At 46.8% G+C, this 20,064-nt stretch overlaps 3 protein-coding genes across 10 annotated transcripts in view; 1 reads left to right on the top strand and 2 right to left on the bottom strand.

The window, feature by feature from the left end:
- LOC142904875 (peripheral plasma membrane protein CASK-like) overlaps positions 1–8,680 on the bottom strand; it is a 37,083-nt gene extending 28,403 nt beyond the window's left edge. For 2 of the 8 annotated variants that reach the window (XM_076051248.1, XM_076051242.1), the window contains exons 1-3: positions 7,962–8,676; positions 7,549–7,658; positions 4–116 (exon numbers count right to left, since the gene is read on the bottom strand). In XM_076051248.1, coding sequence (XP_075907363.1) covers positions 4–116; positions 7,549–7,658; positions 7,962–8,009 — 271 coding nt within the window. In that variant the 5' untranslated portion in view covers positions 8,010–8,676. Of the gene's footprint in view, positions 1–3; positions 117–7,548 lie in introns of all 8 variants that reach the window. The other 6 variants (XM_076051246.1, XM_076051243.1, XM_076051244.1 and 3 more) reach the window with 5 other exon arrangements.
- A 2,248-nt stretch (positions 8,681–10,928) lies between these two features.
- cenpl (centromere protein L) lies at positions 10,929–13,663 on the top strand. The gene is made up of 5 exons (XM_076051413.1): positions 10,929–11,070; positions 11,323–11,497; positions 11,689–11,943; positions 12,614–13,189; positions 13,272–13,663. The coding sequence occupies exons 1-5, from the start codon at positions 11,051–11,053 to the stop codon at positions 13,344–13,346; spliced, it is 1,101 nt and encodes a 366-aa protein (XP_075907528.1). The 5' UTR covers positions 10,929–11,050; the 3' UTR covers positions 13,347–13,663.
- Positions 13,664–13,899: 236 nt separating this feature from the next.
- LOC142904974 (FUN14 domain-containing protein 1) lies at positions 13,900–19,730 on the bottom strand. Its single transcript, XM_076051414.1, has 6 exons — positions 19,595–19,730; positions 19,294–19,450; positions 18,183–18,351; positions 18,023–18,098; positions 16,138–16,272; positions 13,900–15,112 (listed from the first exon to the last, which is right to left on the bottom strand). Exons 2-6 carry the CDS (start codon positions 19,316–19,318, stop codon positions 15,035–15,037), a joined length of 483 nt encoding a protein of 160 aa, XP_075907529.1. The 5' UTR covers positions 19,319–19,450; positions 19,595–19,730; the 3' UTR covers positions 13,900–15,034.
- Positions 19,731–20,064: the final 334 nt, after the last annotated feature.

Genomic DNA, 20,064 nt, shown 5'->3' on the forward strand with positions numbered 1-20,064 from the left:
TACCTTCCGTGCTGAGGCCCGGGCTGGACGTGAAGCTGGCCACATCCACGATCTTGACGGCAAACTGCTGGCCCGTGTCCCTGTTGATGCAGCGCCGCACCACGCTGAAGGGACCCCTGCAGACAGAGAGAGAGAGACAGACAGACAGACAGACAGAGACAGAGAGAGAGAGGGAGATTAAGTCAAGTTAAGTCACTTCTTCTTCACTTCTTTTTTTTCAACAAGTGGTTTAAAGACGCACAACAACCCCAGAAAGCGCAGACAACACCAGGAACAGATGGGAATTGCAGCCGCTGCACTCGTGCCAGCAGGAACGATAGAGCAAAATGGTGCAAATAGTGCAAATATACACTATTTGATACATTAGAGCCTTATTTTAGCGAGCGGATTGAGGGTGTTCTGCTGAGCACCCCCCGACACACACATCACCACCCCCACTGAACCCTCCTCAACTCACTTGGAAGCTCACACACACACACACACACACACACACACACACACACACACACACACACACACACACACACACACACACACACACACACACACACACACACAAACATCCCCGCTGTGTTGCAGCTGTCCACACACACATGCACTCACAACACATGCACGTACGCACACACACACACACGGCAGTGAAAGCAGGGACCATTAATGAGCAGTGTCTTTGCTGAGTCAGCAGACACCGCAAACTGACAGTATCGCTGGAAACCACCCGGTTTAGGCAGCAGCAGCAGTAGCAGTAACAACAGCAGTAACTGTAACAGCAGCAACAGTAAGTGCAGCAGCAGCAGTAGTAATAGCAGCAGTAGCAGCAGTAACAGCAGCAGCAACAGCAGTAGCAGCAGCGGCAGCAGCAGTAACAGCAGCAGCAGTAACAGTAACAGCAGTAACAGCAGCCGTAACAGTAGCAGCAGCAGCCGTAACAGCAGCAGCAGCAGCTGATTGGTCTCCCACGTCTGCTCTGATCATTAAAACCAGAGGAAACAAGCGCGGGTCGTGGTTCCCCCCCGGTCCCACTCCACCTGCTGACCTCACGCCCTGACGACTGGCAGCAGCTGCGTTTCCCATCGAGCGCAGTGGGGGGGGGGGAGTGACTCCCCACCCCATAAGATGCAATAAAACATTTCTCTGTCTATATTATTATTTAAACTCTACCGTGATATACAACAATGGAAGCGGTGCCACCAAGGGGATATAATATGATGTGAAATAACAACTATGGAGAATAACTTTATGATCATAATCTATTGGAAAATGTACTTTTCAAAGTAGGTTCAGGCCGGCAGAGAAGATCTGGCTGGCCCGCCACCAGGGGACAGTAACATCGTCAAACATCCAATGGGATGTCAATGTGCGTCCGACCCCAAATTTTTTTCTTATTTTTTTCCTCGGTTGTAAAATAAACTCCAGAACCTGAATCGGGTTCCCGAGACACTTCAAGGGTGGCGGCGGTCGCTTTGAAATCTGCACCAATTACAATTCAATTCATCTCATCAGCTCAAAGCGCCATTCGGGTGTGCTTGTGTGTGTGTGTTGACATCGCTGCAGCTGTGCGACGAAAAAACGCCCACACGTGGCTCACATCCGGCCATCAAACACGAACCCAGATCCCCCTCCCCCTCCAACCCCCACCCCTACGTAAACCAAGCCAGATTCAGTTCCGAAAGAAATAAGGGGGGGGGGGGGGCATGACACATCTGAAGCCACCAACCCCCCCCCCAGGACCTCCCTACAATCCTCCTCCACTTTATTTTTTTAGCTGCAGCAGCAGCAGCAGCAGCTAGCGTGCTCTGCTTAGCGCCTCCCCGCCACATTTGTGCAGCTGCACGTCATTTGTCTCACACTCCCAGCTAGGTGTGGAATGCCCCACCACCCCCGCCGACAATAGGGACCACTCCAGTCCCATTCATGACCCTAGAGGGTCCCCCACCACCCCCTCCTGGAAACCCAGGCCAGTCGGAGCCAGCCTCTCCTTCTCTGCTGGCCTCCACATGACTGAGACATTTCCCGTAAATATGATAATAAAGTTACTCTCCATAAGCTGTTCCTTTCCACGTCACGTCATATGGTAGAGCTCTTCTCCAATCATATTTCAGCTAGCTTGTGTTGTCAGGATCTACGAAACCTGCCTGAGGCCTTCAGAATCCACATTCACAGGCCCGCGCCAGTGAACGCACCGCAGTCAGCAGTGACAGCCAATCAGATCTGGAGTCTGCCAGGCCGAAACCAGCTCGTCTCATTTCATTCTCGTGGGATAAATTTGGGTGGTGACTTCATGATGAGGGAAACATGTGTGTCCTGAGACTCCACCAGGTGAGAACGTCTGATCTCCACCACGTCTCAAACAACAGGGCAGCTGGGAAAACAAACAGCGCTAAAAGACAAAAAAAAAAAAAAAGACCTCCAGGATGAATTCACATCATTGCTGCACTTCTGGAACCATTAAACAATAGACAGAAAGTGGACACTTAAGGCTCCGACAGGCCGAGCAATTGAATTATCCAGCTGGGAGGACGGATCACCTCATTGGCTTCTATGGCGAGCGCCCGCCAGCCGCCCAGTATTCCCGTCTCTAATGAGGAGCCCGGGGCTGGGATGAGGAGCAGCGTATCCAGCAGGCTGGCCCGTTCACACCAGATCACTACCCACAGCAAAGGCTGGGGCCGTTTCCTTTGATTTCCACAAAGGGATTTTATATATATGTAACAGCGCCCCCTCCCCCTCCGCTCAGTGGCTCGGTGTTCTCTTTCACCGTCGCAAGACCCAGGCAGGGTCAAACTCCGACACCCGATCCGTACGATCGGCGCTCTTCCAGCAGGGGGCGCGTAACAAAAAACACAGGAGTTAAAGCAGAGGTCAGTGACCTTTCTGAACCCGACAGCTACTTCACAGGTACCGAGTCGTACGAAGGGCTGCCAGTTTGCTCCGCTCTCCTGACAGACCAGTATCAATAATAATATAGAACTCAAGGCTAACTGAGAAATTGTGTTCTATGTGGAGACACTGATCACGTTCATGTAGGGGAGTCAAGCTTAAAAGACACAGTGGGGAAAACATTTGGACAAAGTTGCATTGATATTTATTGACGGAAAAACATCTTCCTCCAAAATCTGACGGAAATGGAGCCAAACAAGTTTTGTATCAACAGTGAATATGGAACAAAGTGAAGGTTAATACTATATAACAAATAACTTTATGCTGCACGCATGCAAAATCAAAATGTGAAAGAAAGTCATCAAAATAAATAAAATGTCAATAAAAAAAGCAGCCTTCTGATTTAAATTTCAGCAGTCACCTTTTCAATGGGCTAATAATACAATTAAAAATAAAATAACAATATTAAACCAATGAAGTCATACTAATATCCTTCAATGATATTGATTCTGGGATTTGCAGTTTTAGGCCAGCAGCTCTCGTAGTGATTGTGTATCGGCCTCAAGGGCCAAACATAGTGACACTGCGGGCCAAATGTGGCCCACGGGCCAGAGTTTGACACCTATGCGCTAATGAGTTCTCAATAATTACCGACAATGACTCAACGAGGTTGGATGAAATTGAGTTTTGGTTGTGCTATTTTTAGAAGGGGCCTGCGGGCGGCTCGTGTGGTGCCGGTGGGCACGGCGTCGGTTGGCCCCCGGTGGAGTGAAATGATCCTCGACGTGCCGCGCAGGATTTTCATTTATTAAGGAGATTTGTCATCTCGGAAGCCAAACTCGCTGCTTTCCGCCACGCCTGCATCACTGAAACTGACCGGGAGTGATGGGGAAACCACAGGAAGGCGGAGAGACTGGGAGATTTTTTGTGCGTGTTCACACCTCCACTTTAACTTTCTCAGCTCAGCAGGTTGCATCCTTGAATTGTTTCCATTCAAAAAAAAAAACAATGATGAAGTGTCTGCTTCCAGTTGACTGGGCAGCGACGGCTTCCGAGCCACCCAGCCCCTGCTCGCCGTCTGCACAAATGATCGAGTCAATAAGAGGAGAGGAGGCTTCTCAGGACAACAATAGGAGTGTGACGCAGGGGCCGGGTAATGGGGTTTACGCTCAAGTGTGAAAGGACCGGGGTCAGAGGTCGCGAGGGGGCGCGTGGCAAAAGAGAATTCCCCTTTTTCAATGTGGACACGGCGCTTTATGCGGCGGGAGGAGAAGAAGCGCGCTGAGCAGGAACGGAGGAATTCCATGTTGTTGCTGTTGATGTTCTTCTGACACGGACGCCACCTTCAGGATCGGTTCATTTTAAATGTGTGGAAGTCATATGTAAAAAAAAAAACATTAACATGTTTGGTGAAAGAACTTTCAGCCAAAAGAGACAAGAAAGCAAAAAGCCTCAAAATGAATAATTTAACACCCATTCAGTTTCTTCCATCAATCATATTCTCTCCTGGTAAATCTATTCAGCTGATGCTGTCAACTAAACCACACCTACCATGTTGGTGCCTCAAGGTACATTTTATTTAGATGAGTATGTTAAAAAAATTCCCGTTCATAAAGCACAATCTTACGATTTGGTTTACTTTCATTAAAAGGATAACTTTGAGAGGAAGGCTTTTATTTTGAAAGGTGATCCTCGGTGGTTTACGGGTGCTGCATTCTGGGAGGCAAAAAAAACAACAAAAACTGGAGAAATGTGTGTTTGGATTAGAAGCCGGTGGTGGTGGAGCCAGACTGGCAGTGAGGAGGCCAACGTTCCTCTGACCTCGTTTTAGTTTCCTTCACTTTCTTGTTTCAAACTTTAAAATCAACAAAATAAATCAGTTGATTTCACGTCCTGCTCGGATTCTTGACTTAGAAGCGAGACTGGGCTGAACGGATCGACAATGTGAAGCGACGCGCGGCAGCTTCGAGGGGTGACTGGCGGCGACGTGAGTTGAGATGACGGAACTAAATACGAGATTTGAGAAAGAAAAAAAAAGAACGCAGAAAACAGCGACACAAAGCTTCTCTGTTGGTCGTAGGAGACAAAAGCAGAAGAGGGCTGATTAGAGGAGGAGAAGCCATGCAGAAAGAGATGACAGTTGATCACACGTTCGCATAATAGGGTTGGCATTTTCATCCAATCACATTTCATAGCCAGGTCCCCCTTTGGCACGCACACACACACACACACACACACACACACACACACACACACACACACACACACACACACACACACACACACACACACACACACACACACACAGCACAACACTGACTAGATTCCAGAGGCCAGCGGAAACGCAAAAGTATCCTTTAACTGTGAGAAGACAAGGCAGGCTGCTGCCTCCCGCTGGACCACTGGAGCAGTCTCATCTTCCCGCTTTAATTACCAGCCTGGGCTATCGAGTGTCTGCCTTGTTGTCCAGCACCTGAAATAGTGCTGACGCTAAAAACACCGGGCTAAAAACAAAGAGTGCAGAGTACTGCAGTGGCTGCCTGCAGGCATTATTTATATCCTCAGCCCAGGGCCATCCCATTCCCAACTCCACTGTCTCCATTGATCTGGACCCCGCTGCCGCCCTCCTCCTCCTCCTCCTCCTCCCCCTCCTCCTCCTTCCACCTCTGGACGGGAGGAAAAATGATCCCGCCCGCCGCCCCTCCTCCTCTGGCTGGAGACACGGCCGGGACGCAGACAGACACACACACACACCCAGCGCACTGTCATCACACAGCTAGCACAGAGCAAAGTCGTCTCCACTTTGGTTTTAGTCACACAAAGGCAGTGCGAGTGTTTCTCTATGACGGCCTGCAGACTCGTGCATTGCTCCACTGTACTCCACACACACACACACACAACACACACACACACACACACACACACACACACACACACACACACACACACACACACACACACACACACACACACACACAAGCTCAAAAAACTTAAGTGTTTGCAAATGTTGTTTGAATACAGCGGTGCAAAGTCCAGACCAGGCATGGGCAAACTACGGCTCGGGGGCCATATGCGGCCCATTAAAGCTTTTTTATCCGGCCTGCCGAACTTGAAGAAACTATATTAATAAACCTCATTAATGTTTTAGTGTTTCTGTCACAGTGATGATGATGATGATGATATTCTGAAAATTAACAAACTCTAAGTTACTGTTACTAAAGTACTTTCTAGTACTAAAGTACTAGGAAAAAAAGCTGTTTTTCATTTGTTTGATTTTCAGTGTTGAAGAGTCATATTGCAACAAAGAGGACGTCAAAGAGATATTTTGCTGCAACTTTGCTTTGGTTCGTTTTCAATTGACATGAAAGCAACATGTTTTCTCCGTATCCCATGATAGATTTTTTTTTTCCTCCTATGAGGTGGCTCACCAAAACACTCCATCCATCTGCTGCTGCTGCTGCTCCGGCCCCCTCTGGCACATTTTACAACCCACTGTAGCCCCACCAGTGAAAAAGTTTGCCCACCCCTGGTCTAGAATGATTCAGCTCTGCTAAAAATCAAAAAGCCGGTTTTGCCACTTCAGCTCCGGTACCAACCCTGACAAAAAACAAGGGTAACTTGAAAAATCAGACTTTTAAAACACCTGTGACATTGTATAAACGCCTTTTATCATACGCTTCTATTGACATGTTACGCGCCACACGGATCTGCACGGTCACTTGTCACATATCTCACTGTTGCTTAACCGCTTAATTCCTGTATTTTGAACTGGAGGTAAGAGGCCATGAAGCGGCCGTAGATCACTAATCAAGACAAGGCGCAGTCGCTGGAGAGAGAGAGAGAGAGAGAGAGAGAGAGAGAGAGAGAGAGAGAGAGAGAGAGAGAGAGAGAGCCGGGCCTCAGGGTCTAACTGAGAGCATGCCTATTTCCACTAGAACAAACTTAATGGACCCTGGGAAGCTGCAGGGGGGTGGGGGAGGAGGAGGGGGGATGCCTGGAAAACCATGCCTGATAGGCCTCTTCCGTCCACCCCACAAAAAAAAAAAAAAAAAAATCACACAGAGGCACAGTAGAAGAAGAAGAGGACACTTGACTTATTTTAAGAGCGCGTTATACTGTTGTGCACCTGGCAGATCTCTGGGTTGTAAAATAAATAAATAAAAACCTGCAGCGTTTAATCAGCTCACGTACATGCCTCTGACCGAATGCACGGCTACTGTCAAACAGAGGGATTAGGAGGAGGAAAATCCTGTCTGTAGACATCCTCCATGTGCGGCCAGATGATTCTTACCCGTGTCCTACATTCGGAGCCACAACTGCCGTCATCACGTCACAAATGTCAATGCAAAGTGTTCCCACGTGACCAACAAACGGCATTACAGAATCTGTCGAGCTCAGCCAAAAATGATAATGATGGTAATGATTATAGTAATGGATATGATACAAATTTCTTGTCAGTCACCCACGCTTAATTACTCCTTAAGCGCTATCACGCTGATGTGACGTCATCTCAACAAACTGGTAAACTTTAACCTGGAAAAAACTGAATAAACCCGCTGCAGACCGAGCTTAGTTAAGCAACCGCCAATGAAAGAAGTGTACGTATGTGTGGCTATATGTTTCTGATACAGTAAAATATGGGGGGGCTGGTAATTTTGTCACACTTACTTGCCAATAACCTCGCACAGCTCGTAGACATCCTCGAACAGCACGTCGTCGTCCGCCATGGTCATCCAGGTGAGCGAGGATGCTCTCCTCGAGGTCTTCCGCCCACACCACTTAATGAGAGTTCAATGATACGGCCCTTTTATCTCCCCCCAAAATTAAAAACAACAAGTCAATGACAGAGGCGAGGAGAGTGTGGAGGGGCAGCTAGCTGGCTTTCCGCTGTAAGGCTGTCAGCGTTCGGCCCCACCTTCTCCTGGGCTCCGCTCTCCTCCCGGTAGGCTGGCTGGCTAGCCCAGGAGCTAAGCTACACACTAGCCACGGAGCTCAGCCCAGGGCGGGGACAATCCCTCGCTCCTCGATGGCACAGAAACAGCCCTCTTCGCATGCCTCGCCTCGGGCTCCACGGAGCTCACCGTCGGCCGCCGCCAGATCCCAGACTCCCTTCGGTCAGTCAGCAGCATCCACTTCCCCCGCCGCCAGCCACCGAGATGCTGCTGCCGCTGCCGCCGCAAGCTAACGGTGCTCCTCTTGCAGGGAGAGAGGGAGAGATGGGGGGAGAGGGGGAGATAGAAAGGCTTCTGCTGGGCTGGGGGAGGCGGGGACGGGGTTAATACGAGCTAGCTGACGACGGAAGAACCGCTTGGCCCTCGCCGCTACTGCGCCGTGCACACCCAGTGTATCACCCAGGGTATCACAGATGGCTGATCCACACAAGAAGGGCGAGAGAGAGAGGGAGGGAGAGAGAAACCCCGTGATGAGAGCTGGGCTGGCGGTCCGCTTCAGCTCCCCGTTCCCGAGCGGGAGGCGCGCATGACGACGACGACGGCCCGCGTTCGCCGTCGACGCTCGTCAACGTTGAAATAATTCCAAATCAGTTCGTCCGCCGCCGCTCCACTTCCAAACGCTGTGGGTGTTTTTTCAGATGCTGGCTGCTCCAGCGACTTCCAGAAATGCCAGGCTCCTCCCTCTATGGTCCAAGGAAACTGGGGGCGAGCGGAGCCGGAATGGCCAGGTGCAGCGGAGGGGGCCGCATCCGTGATGTGACCGGGGACGGAGCCAAAATGGCGGCCGGCGAGGGGATCCGATGGAGGCGCAGTTTCCCTAATCTCCTCCAACGGTCGCATCCACAGTCTGGCCGCGCGCAGGCGTCGACCATCAAAGGCTCCATCACCTTACGTCAGCCTTCTCTCGCCGTATCTCCATCCTTTTAACATTCACTTTACTCCTCTCTCTCTCTCTCTCTCTCTCTCTCTCTCTCTCTCTCTCTCTCTCTCTCTCTCTCTCTCGATAATGGTCCAGTTCGGCTGTCACCACTCACGCCTCAATTGCCATGGCTGGTCTCTGCGTATTTTCCTGAGCAGAGACAGTCAAGATTAAAAAAAAAAAAAAGAAAGAAAGAAAAGTAAAAATTCTAGTGATTCCCCAAATCCCGTGGGTTCTTAGGGAGGTTCCTCATCAAGAGTGGCACACCTTAAGTGTAAATATAAATGTAATACCACCATTCGGGTCGCTGCGCAGGCGATAATGACCTTATTATTATCAGTCTTGCGCAATGGGGATTTATGCCATCATCTAGCAATTTCAACAAATTGGTCGCACCTCGGTGGAAACCTCTCAGAGGTGATTATCGTCTGATAATGGCCGGATTAAGTTGATTTGCTTTCACGGAATCTTTCCGCCGGTGCGGGAGTTCCTTGGAGCAGGTGGCGGGTTCAGAGGACGCAGGTGGCTGGGCTTTCAGGTAAGGGAGGACCGGGCCCTGGTATGTGTCGGTAATGCCCCCTAGGGGTGATGGCAGGAACTCAACCGGCCTGAATCTCATTCGTCCACGGAATAACAGCTATGATACAGTACGTCACATTAAACAAACAAAACAAAAAAAAAACAGAGATTGAAAAAACAAAAACTAATTCTAATAGAAGAATCATGCATCAACCAATATATCAAAAATAAATTAGCCTTATTTGTACATTTAACCACAGCTACAGTACACAACAATTAAGAAACATTTTCTTGGACACTAAAAATATTGTTCTATGTAAAAAAAAAAAAAAATGAAACTAACGAGAAAATTGTCTCATAATTGATCATTAAGATATTTAAGCTACACATTTTTTATGTCAATTCACAAGCCCAAAAAGTAATTGTGAGCCAGTCCAGAAGGTCCAAAAGTGTCAGCTTGACTTCTGTTTCTAATGCAATTTCATATTCAAACAAGCATCCAGGATTTCCAAACTGTTTGCATTGAAAGTTTAGCCAGGTCTAAAAAGGTGAACTCATTCATTCAGCCTGGGGGGAAAAAGCATTTGCATATGGTTCCACTAGGGTGCGATATTCTCCCAAGACACCCTGTGCTGTTTCCATGGTGTTGCATCCCTTCTGCGCACGAATAATCTTTGGGCTTTCCCTATTGGTCGAAGCCCACCAACAGTTACCACCAAGACGATTGGCTGTTGATGTGGTCATCATACAGTATGTCTTGCAGAGTACATGGCTCTGTGCAATGCTCCATTCACTTCACAGCATGCATGTGTACAATTGCACAAAACATGGGCGCGTAACACAAATGCAGGATAAGGGGCCATAGATGAGAAGAAAGTGTGTATTTAGTGGGAAGGGAAATATACATGTTAGACGTTTCAAGTAAATGAGGATGAAACAGAGGACAGTTTCCATGGTAACAAGGAGGGGCGTGTGAAACTGGCAGCTGGTGAATGCACAACCTTACAATGCACATACTGACTTTTGTCACTTGGGAAGGAATGTTGACGAACATTCACTCCTGAGAGGCCTATCCTCACCTTCACTGAAACACACAACACAACCAAAAAAAAAAAGCAAGCAACAAGGTTTATATTGAGGTTGTGTGATTCATACAAATACACAACCACTTCAAATTTAATGGGAACACGCTAAATCCATTCTCAAAAATAATCCTCTCTCAATATAACTCTACACTGTTGTAATAATGGAGCACCGTTATCATTACTGCACATTTTAAAGTGTTGCATTCTGAGCATACGCAAAGGCCATAAGTATAATAGATGTTCGGAACACAATGTTGGCTTAATTAGCTTGCAATAGCAGATGCATAGCAGCAGAAACATTAAAAGTCTAAAATATGACAGCTCAAACACCCTCAATACTTAACAGTCACTAAAATGTAAGCAAAACAGGGCGTCTCCTTGATTTTCTACCTTGTTTACATTCCATTATAGAAATGTATAACGTAACTACTTATTTTAATGCGTTTTAATGATCAAATTTAAATTTATTTCGCTGCATAATGCACACAAAAATATGTGCATTATGTTTACAATTTTAAACCAGTACCAGTAAATATTTTTACATTAAACATTTTACCAAAAATCGGAGTAAGAAAAAAGGCATTTCCGGTTTGCTGCACTCACTTCCTGTTTGGGCGGACGCGATTGGCTGACTCCTGGGCGGGCAAGCGCGTTGTTCAAATTTGCTTCCGGTTTCTCTAATCAGTACGGCAGGCATGGAGCGACAACAAAACAGGTAAATCGGGTTTGATTTTGATATAAAAACACATTTTAGACACGCCGTCGGCAGGTCATCGGTATAATAACCATCTCAACTTTACACCAGAGCTTCTTTAGTGGGTTTGGTCCCGTTTAATCGCTGTCAGGGGCGATGAAACCAAACCAAACAAGTCCACGACTTGCTCGTGTGACGCTTGTTGTTCGTGACGTTGTACAGCTGTTTTTGTGACAATCCGTGTGTGTATTTGCGTGCGTGCCTGCCTTCCAGTGTGATCGGAACTCCCGCCGACAATGTCGTCGTCCAGCGGAGGAGCAAAGGCAAAAGTTACCGGCTATCGTACCGAAGCTGCCTGAGCGCTGCGTCCCGGCTGGGCCTCACCCCCTCCATGACGTCACGGAGGATGAACAGCAGCAGACGAGCCCCGAAGTCTCACAACATCAAAGTACGCCAATGCATTGACATATAAGACCATTAAAGAGGGCACACATTTGGTGCTCATCCTCTCTCTCTCTCTCTCTCTCTCTCTCTCTCTCTCTCTCTCTCTCGCTCTCGCTCTCGCTCTCTCTCTCTCTCCCTCTCTCTCTCTCTCTGTCTCTCTCTGTGTCTGTGTATGTGTGCGTCTGTGTGTTGAAGGAGAGAGTGGACCCGGAGCAGCTGGCGCTACTGGTGAAGACAGAATGGCAGCTGTCCTACATCACCCCGCTCTACCAGTTCAGGCACACCCAGCTGAAGAGCTACTCCAGGCAGCTGTCTGCTTTCATTGCTGCGCAGAAGCTGCAGGGTGTGGCGGTGGAGGTGGACGGCCCCCAGGACCACTACAAAGTGTCCATCTCCATGGTGCCGGGGTTGGTGGAGGCAGACGACGATGCCGAGACTGTCCTCATACAGGTCAGCGTCTTTTATGTCTTCTCTAACTTCCTCTTTATCATGAGGAAATATCAAATAAAACAAAACATAACTAATAAATAAAAAAAAATAAAGACTATTAGGGATGCACCAATACCAGTATCGGATATCAATAGTGATGTGCGATATTGACCTTTTTACCCATATCTGATATCCCGATATTGGCCAACTCCTAATTTCTGACACTGCAGTCGTGGAATTAATACATTATGGCTAATTTGTATTGTGATGTCCCGCTGGAAGCAGAGATAATGATAAATGTAATAACTTCAAGGTTTTCCAAATAAAAATAAACAAAATGATAATCGTCAGTTACGAACAAGCTGTTTTGTTAGAAGCCAGCCACCGCTGAAACCACTCTGCTGAAACACACGCGTCGCTTGTGTTATGCTTCGATGTGGTTTGATTGATGACATCATCAAGCGTAGTAGCGACGAGTAAAGTAAAATGTTGTTATTTACCATTTAGTAATACCAGGAAATTCGAGGAATCCATTCTTTGGCATAACTACTAGATTCGGGCGAAATCTTAAAAAAGTGCTATTGGTGCATCCCTAAAGAATATAATCAATAAAAAAAAGATGACCGGAAGTGAGAGCTCACCTGGTTTACCCTCTAGTCATGCACCCCTCGCTCTGGCCCCGCCCCCACAGATCCTCTCTAAAGCTACGTTTGCCCCGCGGGATGAACCCCAGAGGAGAGTGTGGAGTGGCTGGCTCACCTGCGTCAACGGGAACCCTGAGTACCTGCGCTCGCTCCCCAAGGACTTCATCTGCTTGCCGCTGTTTGGCAGCCACGGGCCGGAAAACCTGACGACGGTGGTCAAGTCCTGGTTCCAGGGCACCTTCGACTGCTGCTTTGGCCCCCTGGAGATCAGCCAGACCAGCCTGCAGTGGCTGATGGCGCTGTGGACCAACTGCCACGCCGAGAGCAGCATCCAGCACCTCACCATGGTCTGGAGCATCCCGGTGGCGCCGCCGTTGCAGGTCACCTACACGGTGGATCCCCAGGATGCCTGGGAGCTGTGGAGCAGCGTGAGGAAGGAGCGGGACGGCGGGAGGAAGGAGGAGGAGGAGGACCAGGGCAGCGTTGATATCGAGGAGGTGACGCACTTCATCCAGAGCCTGAAGAGCCACTTTTACAGACACTTCCGGCTGGACGTGTCCGCTGGGTGCCTCAGCCAAGTGTCCACGGGTCTGGGATCAGCCAAGGCCAGCGGCAGGATCAAGGTACGTGCCCGCGGGAAAGTGTTCGGTTTCTTAACGCACAGAGATGATTTTCAGTTTCAACGGACTCTTCATTTCGTTCCAGATCTCCAACAGCAGATACATGATCACGACCTTGATGCTCCTGACAGAGTGCGCCCTCCTCAAGTTACCCATCTGAGCGACATGGTCCAAGACCCTTGAGTGGCCCCAGTTGAATAATGATAATAAGACCGACCGATGCATTTTTTTTTTTTTTTTCAAAGTTGAAATAGAAATCAACATAACAGGACATGCATGTATGCCCCCCGACACCTTCATGTAAATACTTTAATGTAAATGTTTTTGTCTATTTTTCCATTTTTTAATAAAATTAAGATATATTTGTGTGTGGTCAACTGCCCAGAGAGAGTGGCAGACTATCAAGGGTTGTTCTGTTGAATTATGCTGCTTTTATGTTGACTGAAACACCACCATGGTTTTCATCATAAACCTGAATTTGGACTCTGATTTACCTGAAACTCTCTGGGAGGACTTTTCTGAGGTAGTGCACAATGTTCAATTATAAATTATCAAAAAATCGAGTGAGAGAATGAATTTTGTCAAAAATCAGAAATTGGACTCTGATTTACCTGATGCTCACTGGGAAGACTGTTCTGAGGTAGTGTCATTTCAATCGTGATGCAAATTTTGTTGTGGTAAAATGGTGCAATCATCTAATCATCACAAGCATGCACTTTTCTCTTCATTTTATTTTTTATTCCAAACAAAACCAGACATTTATTTAAAAATAGACACCCAAAGAAATGACAGTTCAAGTAACAAAATAAATAGAATGAGGAACTTAAGAGTAAAAAAAAAAAAAAAAATCAGTTATGCATCTGAAACATTAGTGTAAACTGCAAAAAGAAAAAAAAACAACAAAATAATAAAAAAACGGCAAATGATCTCAACATGGCAGCACCGTAATAATGTCGCACAGCAAATTGTCATAGCAAAACCATCGCTGCACATTATGCTCTGAAGTGACAGGACTTTTGTCTTCTTGCACGTTGGTCGGGCAATCTAGCGCGAGCACGTCCCACCATTCAAGAGTGCGTCAGAGCGGTGGGTCGCGGGTGCAAACCATCACTTTTGCTGTGCAGATCAAACCTTCACATCAAGTAGTGGAACACAGTGATATGTGTTGTATATCAACTGAGCTTTTTCTCACAAAATAGCTTCTCAAACTTCTCAGAACCGGTCTGCTTATAAGCATGGAAGCGATCCAAATTATAACTCCCTCCAGGCACACGACTGGAGGGAGTTCACTTCCTACTCTGCTACCAGCAGTTCTTTCATTTTGTTTCACGTATTTACACTTGTGTGACTATTTTGGCTCTGAAACCAAGTTGGCTGTGTATTTACAGTAGAACCCACATTCACCAGCGGTTCGCACTGGTCCCAGATCTGGTCTCAGACGAGTGCGATTTGCACAATCTGTGCAAGTTTTTTTTTTTTTTTGGCAACCTGACATTACATCTGCAGCACGACGCAAAAACAGCTCCATTCTGAGATGGGAGGAGTTTTCACAGTATCATTAAAAAAAAAAATTAAACAAAACACAAATGCATCTTTTGGGGGTGTGCACCCCCAATGGGATGAAGAGTGATCTGGAAAGGGATCCGATTTAAAACCAGGGAGGGCAGTAACGCATGGGATAACACTGTTACGACAGATCATGCTTTCATGTTCAACACAGTGTCCTCATTGAGTTTGTTGCGGAAAAAGAGCCAGAGAGCTGCGTTGGTGAGGTCGAGAGGTTGACGACGAAGAGGAACATAAGCGAAGTGATGTGCACTGAGCAGCGGCTGGGGAGCGTGCGCAGCTTTACGAGGCCAGACCCAGGAAGAAGCCGCCGACGAAGCCGCTGGACAGGACGATGTTCCTCTTAAGGAAGTCTGTGGCCTGTGCAAAGAGTGAGAAAGACGAACACAGTTGGTGGAAACTCAGAAAACAGAGACGTGAGAGGCCACTAATAATTCACCCCGTGAAATTATCGCCTGTTCGTTCGCCGCTTCTCTGTCTCTGGGTTCTGATTAAGTTTTAATTGCGTTGATTCACACAGTGTCTCCTTTATTATTATTTTTTATCTGAAGCACTTTGAGATTCCCGAATGAAAATTGCTTTATAAATAACATTTATTATTGTCATTATTATTATGGTCCTCTTTAGACCGTTTGATGCGCAATCGCGTAATACTACTGTCTGAACACTGGATGGCACTGTTGGTCAGTGAATAAAGAATATCTGGCGATGTACAGAATTACAAAAACTGGCAAGAAGTAAAACAATGTTTTCAAAATATTTTACTGATTCAAATCCCTTCAGTCCCACATTTGTTCATACTTGGTCCACATCCAGATAATTTGAGGTTTAAGAAACATCAACGAATATTCATAGACTTATGTGTGCTAATGGCAAAGAGAGCAATAGCCCTCTCATGGAAAAACACTAGAAGGCCAAATGTGAAGAGGTGGTTGTCCGAGTTGTCTTTGACTCTCCCTTTAGAAAAAAATTACATATACAATAAGACATCAACAAAATATTTTTCATCTGATCTGGGATTGCTTTGTTTGCTATTTATCAAGAACAGATTTATCTCATATGCTGGGAGAACCTGGGGACATGTGAACAGTAGCGCTTTGCAGTACTCAATATGACAGAAAAAAAAAATCTGCTTTTTTTCTCCTAAAGGACTCATTAACTTGAGCCCCAACCAAGAGCTTGCCAACTTGCAGAGAGGGTTTGTTTACATTTTTTGTTGGCATGTTACTGTTTTGTGTATTATCCTTTGTATTTTTTTTTGTTATATTGTGAAAACAAAAAAAAGAATGTTGGTAAAAAAAAAAACCAACAACCTAATGACGAAGTCAACATCTTTTTTTTTTGCAAAAGCGTGGAAAAAGGAAAGCAAGCTTTGTAACAGATACCTTTACCTCCTCAATCAGCGTGTTTATTTCTGGGGCTGCTTTGTTCGCCTTCTTCTTCAGGTGCTTCTTTGCTTTGTTCACGTCCTTCTCAACTTTCTTCCAGTCCACCTGCACGTAGCCACTGTGGTTGGCAATCTGCAGAGAGACGGCACAAGTGTAAATATCATGTTTCTCTCATGAAATGAAATGGAAATTCCTCGAGCGTTTGAGTGAATGTCTGCGATAACTTCATGTGGCTTCTTGATGAAAAGGCACTGAAGTAGTTCGTCATGACCTCGAGTTAAAAGCCTCCAGCCTTTGTGACTGCGGCTGCACAGGCAATAAAGAAACCCTGAATAACAAAAGGTCTTCTGTCGGTAAGAAAGAGACATATTGAATAGACCACCTTTAATCATAAAGATAACTCAAATTCTCAAAGATTGTGTGAGTCATTACTGCAGGCAGGCAGCAATACACGACTACATTACATATTGAATTAAAGCAGGGATGCACAGATGCCAATGCCAGTATCGGTACCGATGTCGGGGTTGAGTACTCGTTGTAGGTGAAAAAAAAAAAAAATGTCCATTTTATTTCAGCATGTAAATAATTTTATGAATAATTTGCTTTAGAGAACCATTTCATGATCTTTCTTTAATTGTATTTAATCATAAGCTGCAAAGGAAGTATTTTATTTTGAAAGGTGACCCGCAGCTATTTTAGGTCGGGGAAAAGAAAAATGGCCGAAATGTTTGTTTGATTGAAGGCGGGTCAAGCCGGAGTGGTTGGGGAGCCCAAAAATTCTTTTGACCTCCTATTGTCTTTGTTGCCTCAAATCAAAACTCAAGAAGGAAAATAAACAAGTTAAATGGAACCCACGTCTGATCAATTTATGAATGATGTAGTGGTGCTGGTATGACGGACGGACATTGAAGACACCTGAGCGTCAAAGGTAAAGAGCGGCTACGTGAATGAAAACCGTGGAACTACACTCGTACTCGTAAAATACATGCCGATACCAACGACACGGATACTAGTTGTTTATTTATACATGACAATTTTGTTAAATTTGTATTTGAATTTGTACTGCAGTTAAACTTGTGACAGTCGCCCCCGTGTTGTAGAAAAAAACATGCTCATCAATGTTGTTCAAATAACAGAACATCTGTGGGGGGGGGAATCAAAGTAATTCTATAATGTGTAATGGCCTTATTATGTACACTGTATCAGTGAGTACTGAAAAGCAAGTACTCAATCATCTGTTAAAAAACAAAAACAAAGTGGTATTGGTGCATCTCTAGATTTAAGTTCAACAAAAATTTTTACTACTTCTATTACCTTGACAGAGTTATAATGTCAAAAATATCAATATAGCAAATCAATATTTTTTTCGATACTGAAAATTAAAAACGATACGATATGATCCCCCCGCCCGTCAACGAAGCTCGAAACTTTCGTGGGACTTCGGCCCGATCTCCGACCGCCCCGCCCCCGCTTCCCGCCCCTCGAGACGTCCGCGGTGGCTAGTATCGAAAATAGTATCAAAAATCAATATTTTCCCAAATATCGTATTGAATTCTGAAACCCAGTATCGTGACAACACTAGTCCCTAAAATGTAAAAGAGGAAGAAAAAAAACATTTTATTGTATATTTAACAGGCTTGGACGGTGAATCCAGTCAGATGTCTGGTGGGATCTGCTCGCAGACGTCAGACCAGCGCGTCGCCGAGCCACAGAACAGAAGAATAGGAGCCAGCAAGCACCCAGATGGCCTGCTTCCATCTCCAGCCAGCAGACACACAATGTCGCTCTTTCTATGGGCCGGAGTCCGGCTGACAACCAGTCTGTACAGCTGGCACGTTGGCCAGTGATGGCGTGATGGCGTGCGTGAAGGTTTGGGACTTGCCTGCAACAAAAGGAACCCTCCTCCGACGGCGGTGGCGGCGATCTTCCCCACTCTCTGGAAGAGGTATCCGGCGCACCTGTGCGCACCTTGTTTTTAATACAGGGCCCAAGGTCACACTCACCACGCCACGTCACGCTACTGCCGCGCCGCTGTGCCTTACCATCCCGTCACGCCGCCCATCATGAGCTGCGTGGCTACCGAGTACTTCTCGGCGATGGGGCCCGAGTTGCTCCCAAACACCCGGCTCCACCACTGGTGCCTCCGGGCGTACTCCGTCAGGTCCACCACCTCGTACACCTCATCGTCACTCTCGGGCTCCTCTTGACCGGCTGTGGAGAGGAATCAGTAGGTTTTTGCTACATTTTAGGAGCAAAGGTGACCCATTAGAGTCAAAAATAAAAAGCCTATATGCAAAATAAACACTGTCAAAAGAGCAGGGACCTCCGCTCATCTGTTCAACTAAATGTTTATGATGTTAAGAGAATAGAAACTGGAAGGTTTTCAGGGCACAAACACTAAGATTACTGCAGTGTAACAAAGCTACATTTTGTGAGTAAAGGTGACCCTTCAGAGTAAAATCATCTCTATGACAAAATAAGCGGTATAGAAAGAGCAGGGACCTCCACTCACCCACCACTTCTTTAGGTATACCTGTTTAACTAGGTGTTTATGCTGTTCAGTGATCAGCCAATCACATGGCAGCATCTCGGTTGCATTGAGGCTTACAGACACGGTTAAAATGTTGGAACTTTGGTGGCTGAAATCACACCACTAATGATTAACCGCATAGTGGCTACTTCCTCACAGTGCACGGCAGTCAGTTCACCGAACTCCACAGAAACCCCAGAATCTGGACGTGTTGGAAAGGAACGTTGCCATCAGCGATGGTTGGGCATCCGACAAATCTGTAGCAAGTGCGTGTGTGTTTAACTGCAAGTGGACGCACGCTGTGGAACTACTGCACCACCCAACCCTTTTTTCCCCCAAATGTATATCACAAAGATGGCAACTCTTAAACGATGCACTTAAAGAAAGTGACCCCTGGTCGCTACTCATCAACACACTCCCCTACGGCGCCAAGCTACCATTAGCATGCTAGCGCCCAAATGGCGACCGACTCGTTCGAGGTTCCAGCTCACAAGCTCCGGTTCCCGAGCTTCGTGAAGCGGGGGAGCGACGGCGGAGTTCACGTCTCGTCTCGACACACCGACAGAAACCGCTGGACCGAACCGGCGGCGAGCAGACGAGCCGACACACCGAGCTGCACTCACCTTCCTTGCGCTGCTCCGTCGCCATTTTGGAGACAGTGAGCGGTTATTATGTCACCAGGATGTTGACATGGATGTTGACAATGCGAGGCCGCGCCCACACGGTGATGCTGTGCCACGTCAGTTCAACTGCTTTGATTTTTCTCCTGCAATTTGGTAACTTTTGCCGAAACAAATTTAAAAACTTAATAAAATTGTGCAACTGTTGCTTTTGTGTGAATTCCATGCCAAATGGCGGGAGTTGCTAGCAAAGCGGAAGTGAAATCCATGCAAATGATATGATCATGAGCGAGTTATTACGCACCATAACGATGGGTCAGCCGGCCAGGAAGGCGGACACTGGACGCTTCTAAACATGACCGTTAGATGGGCTCGTGTTTCACAGTGTAGACATTGTATTATTGGCAGGAAGGAAGCTCTTGTTGACCTGATAACACGAGCCGAGGTGAATTTCACTGACAATTAAATGCAAGCTGCTTCCAGCATCTCCTCGGTGTGTACCGCGAATCCTTTGCGAAGGAAAATAGCAACATTTGAGATAAAGAAGGATAGAGCAGGGAAATCATATGACGGAATATGAGCGCTCCCATTGGCTGAAGGCTGCGGAGAGGGCGTGGTCAGAGCGGCGCGTGGGTTCGCTTGGGTGACACAATTATAACAACTTTATCTTGGCGGCCGAAACCCATTTTTTGCCCCCCAAAGCCTCGCCTCTTGGATCTTCTACTGTGTGCTTCGCCTTCACGCTGCGGGATGGTCTCACTTTGTGATGGAAAA

Source organism: Nelusetta ayraudi, unplaced genomic scaffold (genome assembly GCF_046127955.1).
Source record: "Nelusetta ayraudi isolate G7.1 ecotype Tasmania unplaced genomic scaffold, CSIRO-AGI_Nayr_v1 ptg000134l, whole genome shotgun sequence".
Taxonomy (NCBI): domain Eukaryota; kingdom Metazoa; phylum Chordata; class Actinopteri; order Tetraodontiformes; family Monacanthidae; genus Nelusetta; species Nelusetta ayraudi.

Excerpts from the sequence above, each read along its gene's own strand:
- cenpl (XM_076051413.1), top strand. The coding sequence starts at position 11,051 with ATGGAGCGACAACAAAACAG. Across the intron at positions 11,498-11,688 it reads CGAAGTCTCACAACATCAAA|GAGAGAGTGGACCCGGAGCA; the intron begins GTACGCCAATGC and ends TGTGTGTTGAAG. Across the intron at positions 11,944-12,613 it reads CCGAGACTGTCCTCATACAG|ATCCTCTCTAAAGCTACGTT; the intron begins GTCAGCGTCTTT and ends CCGCCCCCACAG.
- LOC142904974 (XM_076051414.1), bottom strand. The coding sequence starts at position 19,318 with ATGGCGACGGAGCAGCGCAAGGAAG. Across the intron at positions 18,352-19,293 it reads GACGGAGCAGCGCAAGGAAG|CCGGTCAAGAGGAGCCCGAG; the intron begins GTGAGTGCAGCT and ends TCCTCTCCACAG. Across the intron at positions 15,113-16,137 it reads CGCTGATTGAGGAGGTAAAG|GCCACAGACTTCCTTAAGAG; the intron begins GTATCTGTTACA and ends CTCTTTGCACAG.